The 18,067-nt window shown below is 41.0% G+C and overlaps 1 protein-coding gene across 6 annotated transcripts in view; it reads right to left on the reverse strand.

Moving 5' to 3' along the window:
- Positions 1 to 18,067, reverse strand: part of Ghr (growth hormone receptor) — a 255,583-nt gene that overhangs the window by 25,653 nt on the left and 211,863 nt on the right. For all 6 annotated transcript variants that reach the window (NM_001437874.1, NM_001437872.1, NM_017094.3 and 3 more), the window contains 2 exon segments: positions 3,659 to 3,831; positions 9,720 to 9,849. In NM_001437874.1, the coding sequence (NP_001424803.1) occupies positions 3,659 to 3,831; positions 9,720 to 9,849 (303 nt within the window).

Genomic DNA, 18,067 nt, shown 5'->3' on the forward strand with positions numbered 1-18,067 from the left:
TCCTGCCGCTCATGGGCCCTCCCCCACGGGAGCCCAGAGGCCTTATACAGTTTCCTCTTGTGCCAGGGATGTGGGCAGGGGTGAGCAGTGTTGGTGGTCTCTTCCGCTCTGCAGCCTCAGGAGTGCCCACCTGACCAGGCGGTTGGGTCTCTCTCTCACCGGGTCTGGGAGCAGAGAGCTGCTGCGGGCCAGGATCCGCGGGTGTGGGACTTCCCCAAGCTTAACTTTTTAAGTGACTAGTTTTGAATGTGTATTTGCATTTCAATTAACTTTTTAAAGTTAGCATAGAAAGTAGTGCATACATTATAACATTTCCCCATGTACGTATTAATTTACATTGCTTTTATTCATCTCACTCTTTCATTGGGTTCCTTCCCTTCCTAGAGCCTTCCATTTGCTAGCTTCCTCCCTCCGTGAACATAGTCTCTACTTCTGTTTTCCTGTTCCACTGTCTTCTCTTTGTCCTTCCCCCACAAGATACTCTCCTGTTCTTTTATGATCCCCTTTCTAACTCCATGAGAATCTCTTTCCTCATACTTTTAAGTTTATGTTTTATTTTGTGTGTTTGAGTGTTTATCTGAGTGTACACATATATTCACGTGTACTGATGCCTGCAGAGGCCAGAAGAGGGCATTGGAAACCCCACCCCCACCCCAGTCTCCTTTGTCCTAGTAACCTTTCCTTTCTACTACTTCTGGTGGGTGATGGGCTAAAAAGAAGTTAAAGCATTTAACTACACTTATTAAGGTATGTTTTGGAAATTGTAAGCCTACAAGCCTAGCTGACGATTTCTCTTCAATATTTAAAAGAACTTGAAACAATATATGCAGAAAAAGTTTCTGTTCTTCCTTCCCAACATCTAGCTGCTCCTCTTTCTCAGTGGTGATCTTACCCTTCCAATTACTCCACATAAAATCCATATTCTCTTATCTTTTTGTCAGGACCACATGTTCTGTCAGCTTCTCTTTGAAAATACAATTATCCCTTTTCACTTGTGCTAGCCCCTTCCCTGTTCCCTTCCTCAGATCTTGTCCCTTTTCTTCCAGTCTTAATCTCCACACAACCCACAGAAACGGTATCCTCTTACCTTTTAAGTTAGAGCATCACAGCAATCACCATCCTAGCTTTTCTATCTCGCTCCAAGGGGAAGCCATTATAAGAGCCTGAAAATGACTCTCAAATCTTGTCTCTTCCCACCCCTCTCCCTCCCCAGTCTGTCCAGGTCCTCTGCTGCCTTCTGCTTCATTCATACAGAAGGTGTGTTTACATCTCCGAGTGGTCACCTTTGCTTTCTTCTGAAATGCTTTTCTGTCAGAAACTAACATGAGTGTTCTTTTCTCTGCTGTACCTATCATCAGTGAAACCAATCCAGGTGACTTGACCCTATACTGCAGCCTCTCCCACACCCTGGTGCTCTTGCTGTGCATTTCTCTGTGGAACTGGCCCTTTGCACCCTTACTGGGATTTAGTACTACCGGGTAGACATTTTCTTTTGCAGCACTGCCTGGCCCAAAGGTAAGGACATGATATTTGCTGAATGAACTGAATGAACGGCAAACATTTAACTAATTTATGATTTCATCTAAATCTAAAGGACAGCCCTGTGAAGGACAATACAGTACATGAGACAACTGTGGGTCTTTTCTCAGAATGTACCAGAGTCACCATAGACTGAATTTTTACCCAGTTCTTCTTCCCTCCTCTGTGCTACTATTGTGACTCTTTTAGTCATTTTAATGTGACTATCAGTCTTCTAATGGCTATAGTTTGTCCCTACTTCAATCTATCACCACAAATGGCTAAGTCAGTTTCTTTAAGACACTAACAGCATAGTGGTGATAGGTTAAAATCATAATGTACTATCTTATTTTACCTTGATGTCATCATTTAACAGTTCTGAGTCTCAGTGGCATTATCTGTTTAATGGGGTTTATAATAGAGCCTATCTCTTACAACCATTATATGAGACATAAATTCTCTGGGTTAGTTAGTTCCTTATTTAAATACATGCAAATATAACTTTTGGCAGTGAGATCAAGTCCCCCCTCCCTCCCCAAGGGGCTGTTAGGTCTATGCAACTGCTGTTGAGCCCTTAAACTTTTCTTTTCTTTTGCAACCATTAGAACTGAGTAGTTTCTAGGTCTGTGACTCTTGGTAACTCTCATTCACACTTTATGAGGTAACTGAACTGTTACAGTTCCATTCAGCTGGTTTTTCTTCATCTTACAGGGATAGCAGGTCATTTATGCATTTGACCACTGCCTTGTTTTTAGGCATCCAAACACCTCAAGTCCAGGACCTGCCATACTGTGTTATGGTACATTGTCCTGCAATTAGTTTTGAACTTCCCAATCCTGCTACTTGACTGTATCATGTATAGTCAACATGCGTGAAGGAGCTCAGTCAGAGACAGATAAAGGCTTGCTCCAGATAGGGGTGGGGACAAAGCATGGATCTTAAACCAGTGTCCTTACAACTGATCTACCCTCTCCCTCTCCTGGCTTCAGTTCTGCAGCTGGGAGGAAGTTATTAAATAAGTGGCCTCTGGAACCCAGGAGACGATTTTTTCTGCTTCTTACGGTTTTTTCGATCCTCTCTCTGGAAGGTAGACTCCCAGGTTTTTCTGGTTTCTGTCTGCAGCCGTCAGCCACATTCCCCATCCCCAGCCCACCATCATCTTTGAGGCTATTGCTGCCCAAGAAATAGCATTTGTCTGTGAGAAGGGACAGTTCATGTGAGAAAAATATGGGCTCTTGTGGATAGACTTTAAAGCACTCAGGTCAGCTACTGAAAATCCTTTGTTGCTCCCCTGCCCTTTGCTGTTTATACAATTATGCTGTAAACATGGATATCCCAGTTATGGATACTTATTTCAGTTCCTCTTTACGTCCATGGGATGGGAAATAAATCATCCGCATGGCTCTCTGACTTGTTTCCGTCAATGTTTGTTTGAGGTCCTATAAACACAACTTTGACCTGATTGTGGTTGCTTGGTAAATTTTGTTTTGTTGTTATAGTTGTTTCGTTTTGTGATCAAGAAAATCTAGGCTATGATTTTATTGTTTTGCCTGATTGGATGTAAGCGCAGCATGTGCATACCTGATACCACAGAGGTTAGAAGGTTCCTGCAACCGAGTTACAGATAGTCGTGAACCACCATCTGGATGATGGTCTTTCTGCAAAGCAGCCAGTGCTCTTAACTTTGGAGTCATCTCTCAGCCCCTGATTCATTTCTTCATAACATCTAGTACCAGGTGTCTACTTTTTAAACTTAGAAAGTTTATTTATTTTATTTGTATGGGTATTTTGTCTGCATGTGTGCCTGTGTGTTTTGTGTTTGGAGACCAGAAGAAGGTGTCAGATCCCCTTACATTTAAGATGGTTGGTAGTCGCTGTGTAGGTGGTAGGGAACAATTCTGGGTCCTTTGAAGAGTATCCAATGCTCTTAGGCACCGAGTGGCTCTCTAGTCCCATTGCCAGGCTTCCTTAAGTTAGAATCAAGTTGACTGTCTTTCTAGGCTATATTCCTTTAGACCCCTGTGAGACAGACTCCATATTCCTAGAACCATAAAGTCTTTCTACTTGATTATACTTGGAAGTTGGGGCTTCCTTAATATTTAGTCTAAAGTCTGTCAAGTGAAACAAATCCACGGCTTACCTATTTCATCAACAGTGAAACACTTTTCGTCCAACAAATCACCATTTGTAGTAAGCTTAATGCAGTAGGGTATCCAAATGGAGGTATACGATGAGTTGAAGTAACAGCTGTTTGCTCCAGCAGAGACATAATCAGGGCATTCTTTCCATTCCGGGGTCCATTCATGAGCAATTCTGATATGGAGGGTAAAAAAAGATTAATCATTCCACAAAATATGCCGTAGCTTTAGTCAAAGTAAGGTATCCGGCAGCCAGATCCAGTAAGCTAAGACACAAATATCTTACAACATAAAAATTAACATTTCAGTAGTACCATTCCTTACAAACATCACATCTATAGACAGTGTTATTAGAATCCGAATATTGTCAGGAGCTTATTGGTACTTCTGCCTAAAATAAAAACATCTGTTTATTGAGTGTATGTGCTGTGAGTTCCCAGCTGGTAGACCCAATAATTCCTCAGTGACCCAGTTACTGGATTAACCATTGATGGAACCATAATTTGATGGCATTATTGGGAGTGGTAGAAAACAGAAGGCAGGCTGACTGGAGGAAGCAGGGCACTGAGGATGTGACTTTGGGAAGTGTTATCTCCTTCCTAGCCCCTCCCCCTGACGGGCTCTCTTCTTCCTTGACAGTATAAACTGAGTAGCCAGATTTGCACATGTGACTACCACTGCTATTTTCTGCCTTCCACAGGCCCATAGCAGCATATTCAGGCTGCCATGGACTGAGCCCTCTGTGACATGGGGTAAAGTAAACCCTTCCTCCTTTAATTTGTTTCTCCCATGTGATGAGTGATAAACACAGGTGGGATAATTCATTCTCTCTCTGTTTTATTTACTAGCCTGGTTCAGGTGAGAGGAGGGTTATTGTTGAGGAGGATAAAAAGCCATGCATGGTACCTTTGGTTAAGAAAGAAGGCTAAAATAGGGGCCTGCTAGATGCTTCAGTCAGTAAAATGTATGCTGTGCAAACATGGGGACCTGAATTTGATCCCAAGAATCCATGAGAAGGCTGGGTGAGTGCACATGGAATCCCAGTGTTTGGGAGGTAAACAGGAGTACCCCTCCGGCTTGCTTAGCCAGCCAGGCTAGCCGGTGGGGCAAGGCTCTAGGTTCATTGAGAGTCTCTATCTTAGAAATTAAGAGGTGGCAATCAATAAAAGAAGACATCAGACATCCTCGGCCTTCTAGACCACACACATCTAAACATACATCTGTGCACAAACATGTACTTACATGAACATATACAAACACACATCTGTGCACACATATGAACATGTACATGTAAGACAGATGGACAGACAGAAAGGTGCGCGCGCGTACACAGACACACACACACACACACACACACACACACACACACACACACACAGAGTGACAGGAAATGACTCTGTGCAGTCACAGGGGCTGGGTCTGGCAAGCCATATGGATGTTTGAGAGTTTCCCACTGTCGGGTTGTGCTGGCAGCACTGGGCAGTAAGAACACAGGCTTCGGGGAGGGCAGAAGGAATGACAATCACTGAAGTCAGCCGAATTTACATTTCCTTCTCAACAGCTGCTTCTCAGGCTGGTTATTTGGTACTCGGGACTTGTATAGAACCAGGGGCCATTGAGACAGCTGCCCAACAGCTGATTGAACACACTTGTGATTAAAACAGGAGAGGATTCAGAATCGGAGACGGCAGTGAACTGTTGCTTAAATTCTGGTTGAGGTTCTTAAATCCTTGGGAGATTCTTCTATTACAGGGAAAGTAAGTGGAGAAAAGCAAAGGGAAAGGTGAAGTGTGTTTGTGCATGCTTGTGAATTGCAGTGTGACAGTGAATGGTCAGAGATAGGCCACTCACTGAATGGTAGCATTTTTGTTTCATTTGACATTCAAGCTAAGTGTGAATTCAAAAGTTCTACCAAAATTGTCCAGAATATTGGGCATTCAGCAATACCAGGGAAGATATTAAATGTACCTTACATAAATAATTGTATCAGTTTTACAAAGTACAACTTGAGACGGTGCAAAGGTTCAGGGTAGCTAGGTCTGTGACTATTATAAGGAACCACCAGGTTCTACTGTGCTTCACAGTGTCTGCTAGGTTTTCTGACATTTGGCAATGTAAGTAGCTCTGCTCCTCAGGGCTTGTGTGTAAAACCTGGGTTAGGATTTCTAAATCCATCAGCTCCACTCTTAATCAAGCTCAGATTTCTCTCTCTCTCTCTCTCTCTCTCTCTCTCTCTCTCTCTCTCTCTCTTTCTCTCTCTCTGTTATGGTTTTGGAGACATGATTTCTCTGTGTAGTCCTAATTGTTCTGAAACTTGCTTTGTGGATCAGGCTGGCCTTGAACTCAGAGATCTACTTACTTCTGCCTTCCGAGTGCTGGGACTAAATGCTTACCACCATACCTGGCTAAAATGGATATCTTAAGTTAGTAAATCTCAGTTAAAACCCAAATAACCTCATGAAATCACCTGTCTTCCCTGTGTTCTATACAAGACATAAGATGATCTAAGGAAGCTACTTTCTCCTTCCTCTGAGTTCTCAAAATGAAGTTCTTTTGATTTGCCACAAGACAACCTTGTGGCAGGAATAAAGACCATAAGAGATTTCATTAAAAATAGTAAAAGCAGTGTTTCTCTCTAAAGGTTTGGATTGGAGTAAAAATAAAGAACAGAGAAGTCATAAAAATAAAACCAGATTCCAGGCCTACAAACATTAAATAATTCCAACTAAGGGATGCCAATTGTTAACCACCATGACCGGCTCCTTCTATCAAGAGCCGCTGAGTCCCCTAAACCCATCGACCATACATACAACGCACCTCTGTCTGGCATAAACTTCAGGGATGGACATAACCAATCAACCTCCTCTAACAAAAAGGAGACAGATTAGTCATCACCCTATGCCCAAACGAACCAGGTCTCAATACGATATATATATGTTAAAATAAATGGTAAGAAGAGTGAAACAGTGAGGCTGATGTTGATGTGGTTCAGTTCGCTCCCAGGAAGCCTTTCCCAAAGCTCCACCACTCTGCAGATTCTCTTTCTGCCATAGCTCTGCTTTGCATTCAAGCCCAGTTGCCTTCAAGTGTGGAGGCTGGATTTGGCAGGATCTCCATCACAGGGCTTCAGAGACTGCTCTGAATCAGCTGCTTTCTTAAGCTGTGCCATCTCCTGGGCCAGCTTACCTGGCTAAGATTGGGATCCAAGGAGAACACACGCAGGCCTGTGCTCTTCTGTCGTGTTGACAGCCCAACCTGCTTAGATTCATGTACGCTTTGGATTCCAAGAACAGCCCAGCCACACTACCACATCTTCTGGTTCTCTCTGCCTCCACAGACTCTAAGTGTTGGATTAAAGCCTGCTGTCGTGTTGTGGGTGAGGGATGAGAGGCATGATTTCTACAGTTTTAGGAGTTGCCTAGGAATGAACTCTCAGAAGCACTAACAAGAGTGGGAAGTCCCCCTCTGTGCCTTTGCCGCTGTGTAAGTGGGCGCTGAGAGCCCATCAGTACAGCCCCATTCTGATAGACGAACCCTTGATTTTACACTCGATTCTCAGACAAACAGGGCTGAGGGTTTTTGTGGGTTTGGCTAGAGTATTCAAAGTATTTATGTTTTTTTGTAGAGAAAATACAAACTTCTGATTTGGGGAGTTTGGTTTGGCACTTGGTCATGAATTTGCTTGTGTTCATGGTATTTAGGGAGGTGGGAATATTTTTCTCCTGGGAGCCTAGGTTCCACTAGGGCTAAAATGGGATGGTCTTTTGCATATGTCTGAGATTTTCTTTTCCCCCTGGTCACACTTGCAGCAGACTTCTTGTTAGTTCCCAGGGTGAGTGTAGACTGGGGGTGCTGGGAAAATTGGGATGTGAGGAGGAGACGCAGTTACTGTGGCTCTGATAGAAGAAAGTAAGAGAAAAGGATGTTTGTGAGGGCTTTGTGTCTCTGGATTTTTCCTTTGCCTCACAGCTAGGCTAGGCGACTGCTAGGAGGGTGGAAAAATCATTTTCCTGGAGTGGAACTGGTTCAAGGTATCATCCCAGTGCTCCTTGGATTGGTTTGGTCAATGGTGCCTGTATTGAAAAACTCTCGGGCTGGAGAGATGGCTCAGCGATTAAGAGCACTGACTGCTCTTCCAGAGGTCCTGAGTTCAATTCCCAGCAACCACAGGTGGCTCACAACCATCTGTAATGGGATCTGATGTCCTCTTCTGGTGTGTCTGAAGACAGCAAGAGTTGTACTTATACATAAAATAAAAAAACAAATCTTGGAAAAAAAAACTTAAAAAACGACCAGAAAAACAAAAACAAAAACAAAACATCCCCTCTCATTTGTTTTGATGGCTCTAACTTGTCTGAGCTACTGAAGCAAGATGGCATCTAGGGAGTTTCTCTCTCTTTTCATTTTGGAAAGAACAGAATCAATTCATACATATTCGAAAGTGTTCCTAAACTCCTTAGCTTTGCATCTTAGTGAATATCTGTCTGTCTGTTTGTCTGCCTGCCTCTACTTTATTGGCCCATAATTCTTTACAGTATCAACCTCAAGATAAATAAGTGTTGTTTGGTGCCAATCTAACTCATTTCTGTGTGACTTTGGCCGGGGCTATATGTCTGTGATGTCATTCCTATTTAGAAGGTGCATAGGGCCAGTCTTTGTTGTTCACTTAAAGTTTTTGTTGTCTGTAAATTAAACACCTAGGCAGGAATTAGAAAGTTCTTATAGTCTACTAGTAACCATAAATAGTAAGGAATTACTTTTTATAGCTCAGGAATCTGGATCCTACATCATTATTGTTTTAAATTATTATCATATACTAAGAAAATTCTGCTTATTGATGGATTGATTAACTGTGTACTTACTATGCAGAATGCACTGTGTCAGGAATTTTTCTAACAAAAATCCTCTTAATAAGTCTATTATATTACTCCTAGAAATGAGGAAGCTTAGCTTAACTAATTTGCTGGCTGTTACTTGGTGAGCAAGTACTGAAGCCAGGACATACTGAAGGAAGCTAGCTCAGACTAACTGCCCTCACATCTTCCTTCCCTTCCCTACCATCTATGAAGTGGAACACATAATTCTCAGATCCTTGGATGAGAGTCTAAGACAAAAGGTCCCCACTAACCATGCAGCTGGTTGTTGGCCTTCCCTGGAGGTTTGTGTAGGAAAGAAAGACAAGAAAGTGTTTACCATTTTAAAAGGTGAAGTTTTGTTCTACAGCACAGTAGGGTAATAATAGTTGACAATGATTATGTATTTCAAAGTATCTAGAAGAGAGGATTTTGGATAGCCCTGGCACAAAGAAATGGTGAATGCCAATTGGATACACCAATTGTCCTGGTTTGAGAATTATGTGTCATATGGATGTATTAAAATATCACAGAGTATCCCATATATTATGCTAATACTGCACAGTAACAGTAGAGGGAGAGGAAATGAGGACATGGCCAGGGAATGAATCTTAATGACTAGGTGAGAACCGTGTTTCCAGATGTTTGTTTTCCTCACCGAGTGTCATTCCAGATGACATGGATAAAAATGCAAGAGCAAGTTCCCTCCCTCAGGTAATTAATTAATTTAAGACATAGGCCTATTCTTATAGAGAAACCAAGTAATGGACGCTCTTAAAACACATTGTTTGAAAAACAAAGTAAGATTCAGTGGTCTTCCCTGGTTATAAGCATTGGTACAGTCTCTGAGTAGCCCCCTGAGTAGCCTCCTTCACATGTCACTGTCCCACGTTTCAGTCTCATACCACCTATACAGGCTCTTCTGATTCTCAAACAGGTCAACATGGCCACCGCGACATTGCACCTGCAATTTTCTTTGCCTCCAGTGTCTTTCCCTTATATACATACACAGTTTTTCTCACTCATTTCTTTTCCCCAATTTAGCACACTGCCTGAGAGAGGTCCCTGAGGCCTCAGCTCAAACATCACTCAGGCCTCTGCCCACACCCACATATGCACACATGCTCTCACTCAGAATTCCAAACTCTCCACACAATCAGCACGGACAAATCAGTAGAGGAAAAAGTCAGAGGGGGCTCGAAGCCTTCACCTTCTAGCATAGTATAGCTGAATAGATCCCGGGACCTTTAAATTATGATCATCCCCTTCTGTCCAGTAGCATGAAAAGGTCTCCAGTTCAGGGGAACGACACTTGGTGAATCGAGGCTTTCCAGAGGAACCTGCAGGAAAAGGAGAGAAGGGATACTTGGAATCAGGAGGGTCATGTGACATTCCCATGAAACATATTGTTGAAGTATGTAAAGCAGGAACTACAGAGATAAAGCCAGTCTCTCTGGGAGGTGATGCTAACATTTGGAGAAGCTGTTTTCCTGGCTCACCATCTCACCATCTATTCCTTGCTATTGTCAGTCATCGATTCTGAAGCCAAAGAGTCATGGCTTCATTTCCTGTATTATTCCTTAGGGCCTGTTTAAGACCCAGAGCTAGTGGGAAGGATATGGGGGCAGGTAGTTCATTTGAAGGGCATGTGTAGGACTAGAGGTGTGATAACAGGTAGAGAGCAGAAAAGGTCCTAAGGAATAATGCTTCAACCTAAAGGTGGTATTGTTTAACATCTATATATAGCATCCCAGAAAAGAATGTTGCAATTCAAAAGAGAGGTCAAACTTTGTCCCCTAGATTAACTCCCACAAATGAGTGTTGGAACTGAAGATGTCTTTAAGAGCATTGGTTCTCATCTGCATTTCTTCTTTGGAGGCTTTGTACGTACATATACATAAGAGTGTGTTCAGTATCATGTATGCATGTGTGTGTGTGTGTGTGTGTGTGTGTGTGTGTGTGTAGGCCAGAGGTTGCCTTCCTTTCTGGTTCTTAACTCATGTTTTAGATAGGGTCTCTCACTGAATAAGGAGCTTGCCATTCAGGCAGGTCGACTGACCAGTAAGTCCCGGGAATCCGCTTGTCTGCCTCCCAGCACCAGGATTAATTATATGTACCACAGGTCTGAGTTTTATGTGTATGCTGGGGATCCAAACTCTGGACTTCATATCTCATGTTTTAACTAGTTGGCCATCTCCTCAGATCGCAAAGTTTTCATTTTAAACACGAAGGTTCTAAGATATGACCTTGGGAGAGAGACGGAAGACAAGTTGACGCAGGGGCAGGAGGAGCTAGACGCCTGGAGGGCTACACTGTACACGTGCATGGATATTTTAAAAGGAGTAAGAAGAGAAACAAAAGACAAGGGTTCCAAGCATGTAACACATGAAATGTTGAGGAATTTGAAAGCTGGAATTGAGCTCAGGCTTCCACTCTGTTGGCTATCTTTTTTAATTTTAGAAAGTGCTATACTTGTTGCTGTGTGAGAGAAGGCGTCAACAGTCTTAACCAGCTATGAACTCTATGAACCTCAACACCTGTTAGGCAAGACGAACCCACTGTTGTGATATTGGCATGACAGTCAGGAAGTGATCAGATGCTCTCTAGGTTTGAGACTCACTTTATGGGAACGAATTCATACCCAATCAAAATCCTATGACCGAGGATGGCTTAGGCCTTTCTATTGTAGCTAAACTGGTAGGCTGCCAAATTACCTTCTGAATATTTGTGTTTATGCCCATAGAGTAATGTTACTCTTAGCTTTAATCTTAAACTTCTTTTTGCAATGGATAGTAGTGAATGCCAAGACTTATGACCGCTTCTGGTGCTGAGAGTGAATGGTAGTTGACTGCCAAACCCTGAATAGGACATTTATAGAATCATTTCTAAGGTTTAGGGGATAATGTGGAAGAGGGGGCAGAAAGAATTTAAAGCCAGAAGATAGAATGGATGAACAATGTTATCTTCTGGGCATGACATAGTCATTGACATTATCATTTTCCAGTAGATGAAGTTTCCACCACTGAGCCTGCACAAAACTGGGCCTGCCATCAGTCATCCTGGACCACAGAGGGACTTATGAGGTCCTACCCTATCCTATCCCTCAGGAACTATTGACTACTGTTAGATTCAGAGGCAAGGGCAGTCATAATCTTCAGCTATGTACTTATGAGTCAGCCCACCAGGCTCTGATAGATATTTCTAAACCTGGTCACACAGATGGCCTTGGTAAAACTCAACAGATCACAAAACGAAAACAGATTCTTACAGGAATGTGAGAAAGGCACTTGTAAGGCAGAGCAGAGTTGACAGGGGCTAGGATAGCATAGAAGAGAGTGGGCAGGGGATGAGCAAAATGAGAATGCACTATGTACATATGTGCTGGATAGTTTTATATCAACTTGTCGCAAGGTAGAGTTATCTGAAAGAAGAGAACTTCAATTAAGAAAATATACCCAAGATGTCCCAACATATAAAAAAGACACATGCTCCACTATGTTCATAGCAGCCTTATTTATAATAGCCAGAAGCTGGAAAGATCCCAGATGCCCTTCAACAGAGGAATGGTTACAGAAAATGTGGTACATCTACACAATGGAATATTACTCAGCTATCAAAAACAATGACTTTATGAAATTCATAGGCAAATGGTTGGAACTAGAAAATAGCATCCTGAGTGAGGTAACCCAATCACAGAAAAACACACATGGTATGCACTCATTGATAAGTGGCTATTAGTCCAAATGCTTGAATTACCCTAGATGCGTAGAACACATGAAACTCAAGACGGATGATCAAAATGTGAATGCTTCACTCCTTCTTTAAAAGGGGAACAAGAATACCCTTGGCAGGGAATAGGGAGGCAAAGATTAAAACAGAGACTGAAGGAACACCCATTCAGAGCCTGCCCCACATGTGGCCCATACATATATAGCCACCCAATTAGACAAGATGGATGAAGCAAAGAAGGGCAGGCTGACAGGAGCTGGATGTAGATCTCTCCTGAGAGGCACAGCCAGAATACAGCAAATACAGAGGCAAATGCCAGCAGCAAACCACTGAACTGAGAACGGGACACCCGTTGAAGGAATCAGAGAAAGAACTGGAAGAGCTTGAAGGGGCTCGAGACCCCATATGAACAACAATGCCAAGCAACCAGAGCTTCCAGGGACTAAGCCACTACACAAAGACTATACATGGACTGACCCTGGACTCTAACCTCATAGGTAGCAATGAATAGCCTAGTAAGAGCACCAGTGGAAGGGGAAGCCCTTGGTCCTGCTAAGACTGAACCCCCAGTGAACGTGATTGTTGTGGGGAGGGCCATAATGGGAGGATGGGGAGGGGAACACCCATGTAGAAGGGGAGGGGGGGTTAGGGGGATGTTGGCCCGGAAACCAGGAAAGGGAATAACATTCGAAATGTGAATAGGAAATACTCAAGTTAATAAAAAAAAAAAGAAAAAAAAAAAGAAAAAAAAAAAGAAAAGAATTCCATAAGACCAGGCTGTAAGGTATTTTCTTAATTAGCAGTTGATGGGGGAGGGTCCAGACCATTGTGGGTGGGGCTTTCCCTGGGCTGGTGGTCCTGGTTTTGATTTGTAAGGTTGCTGAGCAATCTAGTAAGTGGCACCCCTCCATGGCCTCTGTATCAGCTCCTGCCTTCTGCCCTGTTGAGTTGCTGTCTTGCTTTCCTTTGATGATGAACAGTGATATAGAAATATAAGTCACATCCTTTCCAAGTTGCTTTGGTCATGGTATTTCTTTATAGCAATAGTAACCCTAACTAAGACAATATTTATGAAATTGTCAAAGAGCAAATATAATTAAAATAAAGAAAAAATAAAATAAAAGACATTGCCTAGTATGTCTTTTCTCAGAGAAAATTATAAAAGAATAATCACTGATTTCTGCTAAGTTTATTTTCTGGTCAATTAGGATAAAACTTATTCTAGCTAATATAATTAAATAATTAATATCTAAAGTAAGAGGATATGGCAAAATTGGAGCCCTCAGTCAGGGATGTGAACTAGTGTAGCCATTGCGGAAAACCAGTTTTGTGGCTTTTCAAAAAATAAATACAAGGTTGGACATAGTGATACATAGTTGTAATCCCAACTCTTGGGAGACTGAAGTATGATTGTGAGTTTGAGGCTAGCCATCACTGTGTAATGAGTCTCTATCTTAAGGCTATATATAGACTTACTATATGACCTAGTAATACTGCTCCCAGATATATTATGTTCAAAAGATTGGAAAAACAAATTCATACAAAAATAGGTACAAGAATGCCCATAGGATAATGGCATATAACAGCCTCAAGAGTGGGAACAACCCAAATGTCTATCAGCTGATGAGTGAAAAAGGAATACATGGTATGGTCACATAGATAATGTTACTAAGTGACATAAAGGAATAAAATAATGATATATGGTACAACAACATAGATGAAGCCTTTGTGAAAGGAGACAGGCACAAAAGATTATATAACTAGTAAGTGTTACAAATACTCAAATTCATAGACAAAAGATTAATGGTTACCAGTGAGTGAGGCAAATTTGGAATTGGGGCTGAAGCTAAGAGGCTATACGATTCTTTGATGAAGTAGTAGAAATAGTCCAGAATTAGAAAGCAATGTTGGTTACACAAAGCTCAGCAGGAAGTAAAATCTATTCTTCTTAAGAAAATACTGATTTAAACATTCTCTCTGCATTTATAAGATAAAAAATAACTCTACATTAAGAATATGTAAACAGATTATGAAAACTGTTGATAATTTATCAAAAACACTTTTACGGGGACTTTTTGCCTTTCCTCGGAGTATGTGCTCTTCTTGGATGAAATTTAGCAAGAGGATTGTCATTTTGGTATTTTAAATCTGTAAGCAAATTTAAATTCCTTTATATTTTATTCCACTTTGACACAGAAATATTTTTTCCCTCACACTGAAAATGACAGATCTATCAGGAAGACCCACCTCACATATCGATGCATTGCAAAGATTTAAGTTTTAAAGTTCAGTCCTCAGGTATCACTTGAGCTTTTGACAACCATGTCAATTCTTCTGCTTTAGTAAAACTTCACCAAACCATTCATTCACCTCTCTGCAGGTATCACTCTCCATCGGAGCTTGCTAAATGCTCCAAAAGCTGGTGACTTCGATTTTCTTACTTCTCATGTGATATTTCCAAGAAAATTTGAAGACTTGTAAATAAGTTTTATGTTATCGTCCCATTCTTAGCTCCGTTTTTTTTGTTTGTTTGTTTAAAGGCTCATACATTCCTAAATTTGACTAATGTTTGTAGCAAAGAAAGTACCTGTTTTGCTCTGAGTCTGACTGTTTCTTATTTTAATACCAAAGTGTGTAAATTATATAGTCCAAGTCCCCTGTGTGAATATACCGAGTATGTCCCCAATTTGACAACTGTGGCATTTACTTTGGTTATGAGATTGGACAGCTTCTTGCTTAAGGCACCTGATGTGTTGCTATGACATCTTACCATCTGTTTGTAAAGTCAGTCTGTTGAAATAGCCAGCAAAAATACAGTTATTTTCCTAAAAATCATATTCAAAATATGTACAGCAGTAAGTTATAACAAAGTTCACTAACTATAACTTGAAATTCCTTGGTATCTTCTATTGGATAGTCACCTTTGTAATTCTAAAGCCATTACTATTAATTTGGGCCTCCACTGTCCTGGGAACAGAATTCTAAAATTCACTGCACAATGCCCCCCCCTGAAAAACTCAACAAAACAAACAAACAAACGAACAAACAAACAAACAAAAAACCACTGCTTGATCCCTTGGCTATATGAAAAGCTCCTCAGTGGGATTTAGCTGAAACAATTCTACGTGGGGCTGTCAGGTCCTTTGAAATTCAAATTCCTGGTAAAGAATCCACAGACAGAAATAATACTTCACCTCTGAATTTATTGAAGAATGAAAACAAATATTGATGTTGATGTTCCATCCATTAAAATTCTATTTAGTTGGTAATTTATGGGTCAATGATTTGTTTGTGTACTGGACTTTTAAATGTTCCCCAGCGGCTTTCATAAGTAGCATTTGATGGTTAATTTAGGAACACTAGGTCACATCACAATTTTCTTTCTGAGAGTCAGCAGGCATTCTGTTTGCGACCATTCATTGGAGGGTCTTGTCTGGATTTCACATGTTAAGTTGTTGGCCAGGAACAGCAGGAGAAAGAAGTGTTAGAAGTTACAGTGCAAGCCTGATAGTAAAGCCTGATAGTACCTTGGCTAAAATCAAGTTGATGTCACTGAAAACTTGGAATCTGAAGTCAGAGGAAGCCTTATTGCCAGAGGAAAGTAGTGGGCAAATGAGTTCTGACTCTTTGTCATTTTGTAGAGGACATTAATTCTGAATGACAATATATCAGAAATCATTTCAAACCTCGCTTGGGGAGGCTGACGTCCTCTATGGGAACCCAAAGGGCAGAAGTATCACTAGGTCTGGCTGTCATGTGATGAGAACTCCCTCATGGCTCATCTTTCTCTTTTAAAAAATATTGAAAATAGATTCTTTTCTCATACAATAGATTCCAACTACAGGTTTCCCTCCCTCCCCTCCTCCTGGATCCCCCTCATCTTCCTTCTGCCTCAGATCCACTCTCCCTCCATTTCCTCTTCAGAAAAGAGCAGGCCTCCAAGAGACAACAGCAAAACAGGACAAAACAAGATGACAATAAGACAAGGCAAAAAGCCCTCATATCAAGACTAAACAAGGAAACCCAATAGGAGGAAAAGAGTCCCAAGAATAGGCAAAATAGTCAGTGATAAAGTTCCAAATAGAAGAAGCACACTTTTGTAATGAGCACATGTGATGTTTATGTCAGCGCAATTTAATATCACCTGGAAAGGGTCTTGTTTTTTTTTTTTTAATTTTTTATTATATATTTCTTTACTTACATTTCAAAGGTTATTTCCCTTCCTGGTTTCCTGTCCATAAGCCCTATTCCCTCCCGTCCCCCTCCCCATATGGGTATTCCCCCTATACATCCCCCTTATTGCACTCCCCCATATTCCCCTGCACTGAGGGTCCAACCTTGGCAAGACCAAGGGTTTTCCCTTCCACTGGTGCCCCAATAAGGCTATTTTCTGCTACATATGTGTTGGAGTCTTGGGTCAGTCCATGTATAGTTGGAAAGAGTCTTATTAAGGACTGTCTACATTAGCTTTGTCTGTAGGCATATTTGTTGGGGACTATCCTGATTATGCTAATTGAAGTGGGAAGATTTGCTCACTGTGAGTGACACCTGGTTAGGAGAGCCTGAATATGCAAGTCTGAAGGAAGATAGTAAAAAGAACATGGGTATGCACATATTGTCTCTCTGCTCTTGACTGGATGTGACTGACTGCTTCAAGCACTTGTGGCTTAGCTTCCCTATAATGTTGGACTGTGACTAGGATTTATGAGGTAAAATAAGCCTGTTCTTTCTCATGTTGCTACTGTTAGGGAATTTTATCACAGCAACAAAAAAATTAAGTAAAACAACACACTAAAAGTTTTTGGTTTTAGAGTTGGGCTCCATTCATTCATTTGTGCATTGTTCAACAATCACTGATAGTTGATTAGCCAGTAGATCAATAATCTTTACTACCTTAAGTAGTATATTTAGTCCAAGAACCATAACAAACCAGATAGAGTATTTTACATAAAGTTGTTGGGCAAAATTCCTAAGAGGGAAAAATATGGGTTACTGTTTCTTAGTAATTTCTGCCCTGCATATATTCTCTTGCTATGTGGAATTACTATCACTATATTTTTGAGTTCTTCTGTATATATTCATATTTTAAAATTTGTTTATGTGCACAGCACAATTCTATTATATAAAAAGAACAACCAACATGGCGAAGACAATGATACATATCATATACTTAGATATGTCCTCTAAGTCATAAGAAAACATTTTTCTTTTAATCCTTAAAGATGGATTTCTAAGAACACAGTGAATTGCCATTCTCTTATGTGTGTACCACTAATATTATTTTTAACATACTGAGGTATATACTGGTGCCACATGTAGCTAGGAGACACCTCATTGTCAGCCAAGAGTTCTCAAATAAGGTTGTTCCCTTCCCACTAGACATTTGGCAATGACTGGAGACATTGTTGGTCATCAAGTCTTGGTAGAGAGGTGATGCTGGCATCTATTAGAGATATGAACAATGCACAGGACAGTGGACATGGCAAACAGAAATCTGGACTAAGGTCACTCCTGCCTCGTTCCAAATAAACTACAGCATAAGAGTACATCCAGAATACTTTTCTAAAATTCATATATGTATATATATATATGGTGAAATAACACACAAATAACCATAACTTCAATCTCTTCTACTCCAAAACTTATCTAAACATTTTCTGTTGTTGTGCTCAACAATGAAAAATGTTTTGCATTTTCAAGTTCGTGGGATAATCTGTGGTAATTCATGTCAGATATTCAATGTTTTAGTTAATTCAGAAGCATTTATGAAGTCTGACTGGCACTCTTAAGTTGCACTAGGAAACATGAAAATAACATTGCATCTGAATT

This window comes from Rattus norvegicus, chromosome 2, assembly GCF_021556685.1.
Source record: "Rattus norvegicus strain SHRSP/BbbUtx chromosome 2, alternate assembly SHRSP_T2T, whole genome shotgun sequence".
Classification (NCBI taxonomy): Eukaryota; Metazoa; Chordata; class Mammalia; order Rodentia; family Muridae; genus Rattus; species Rattus norvegicus.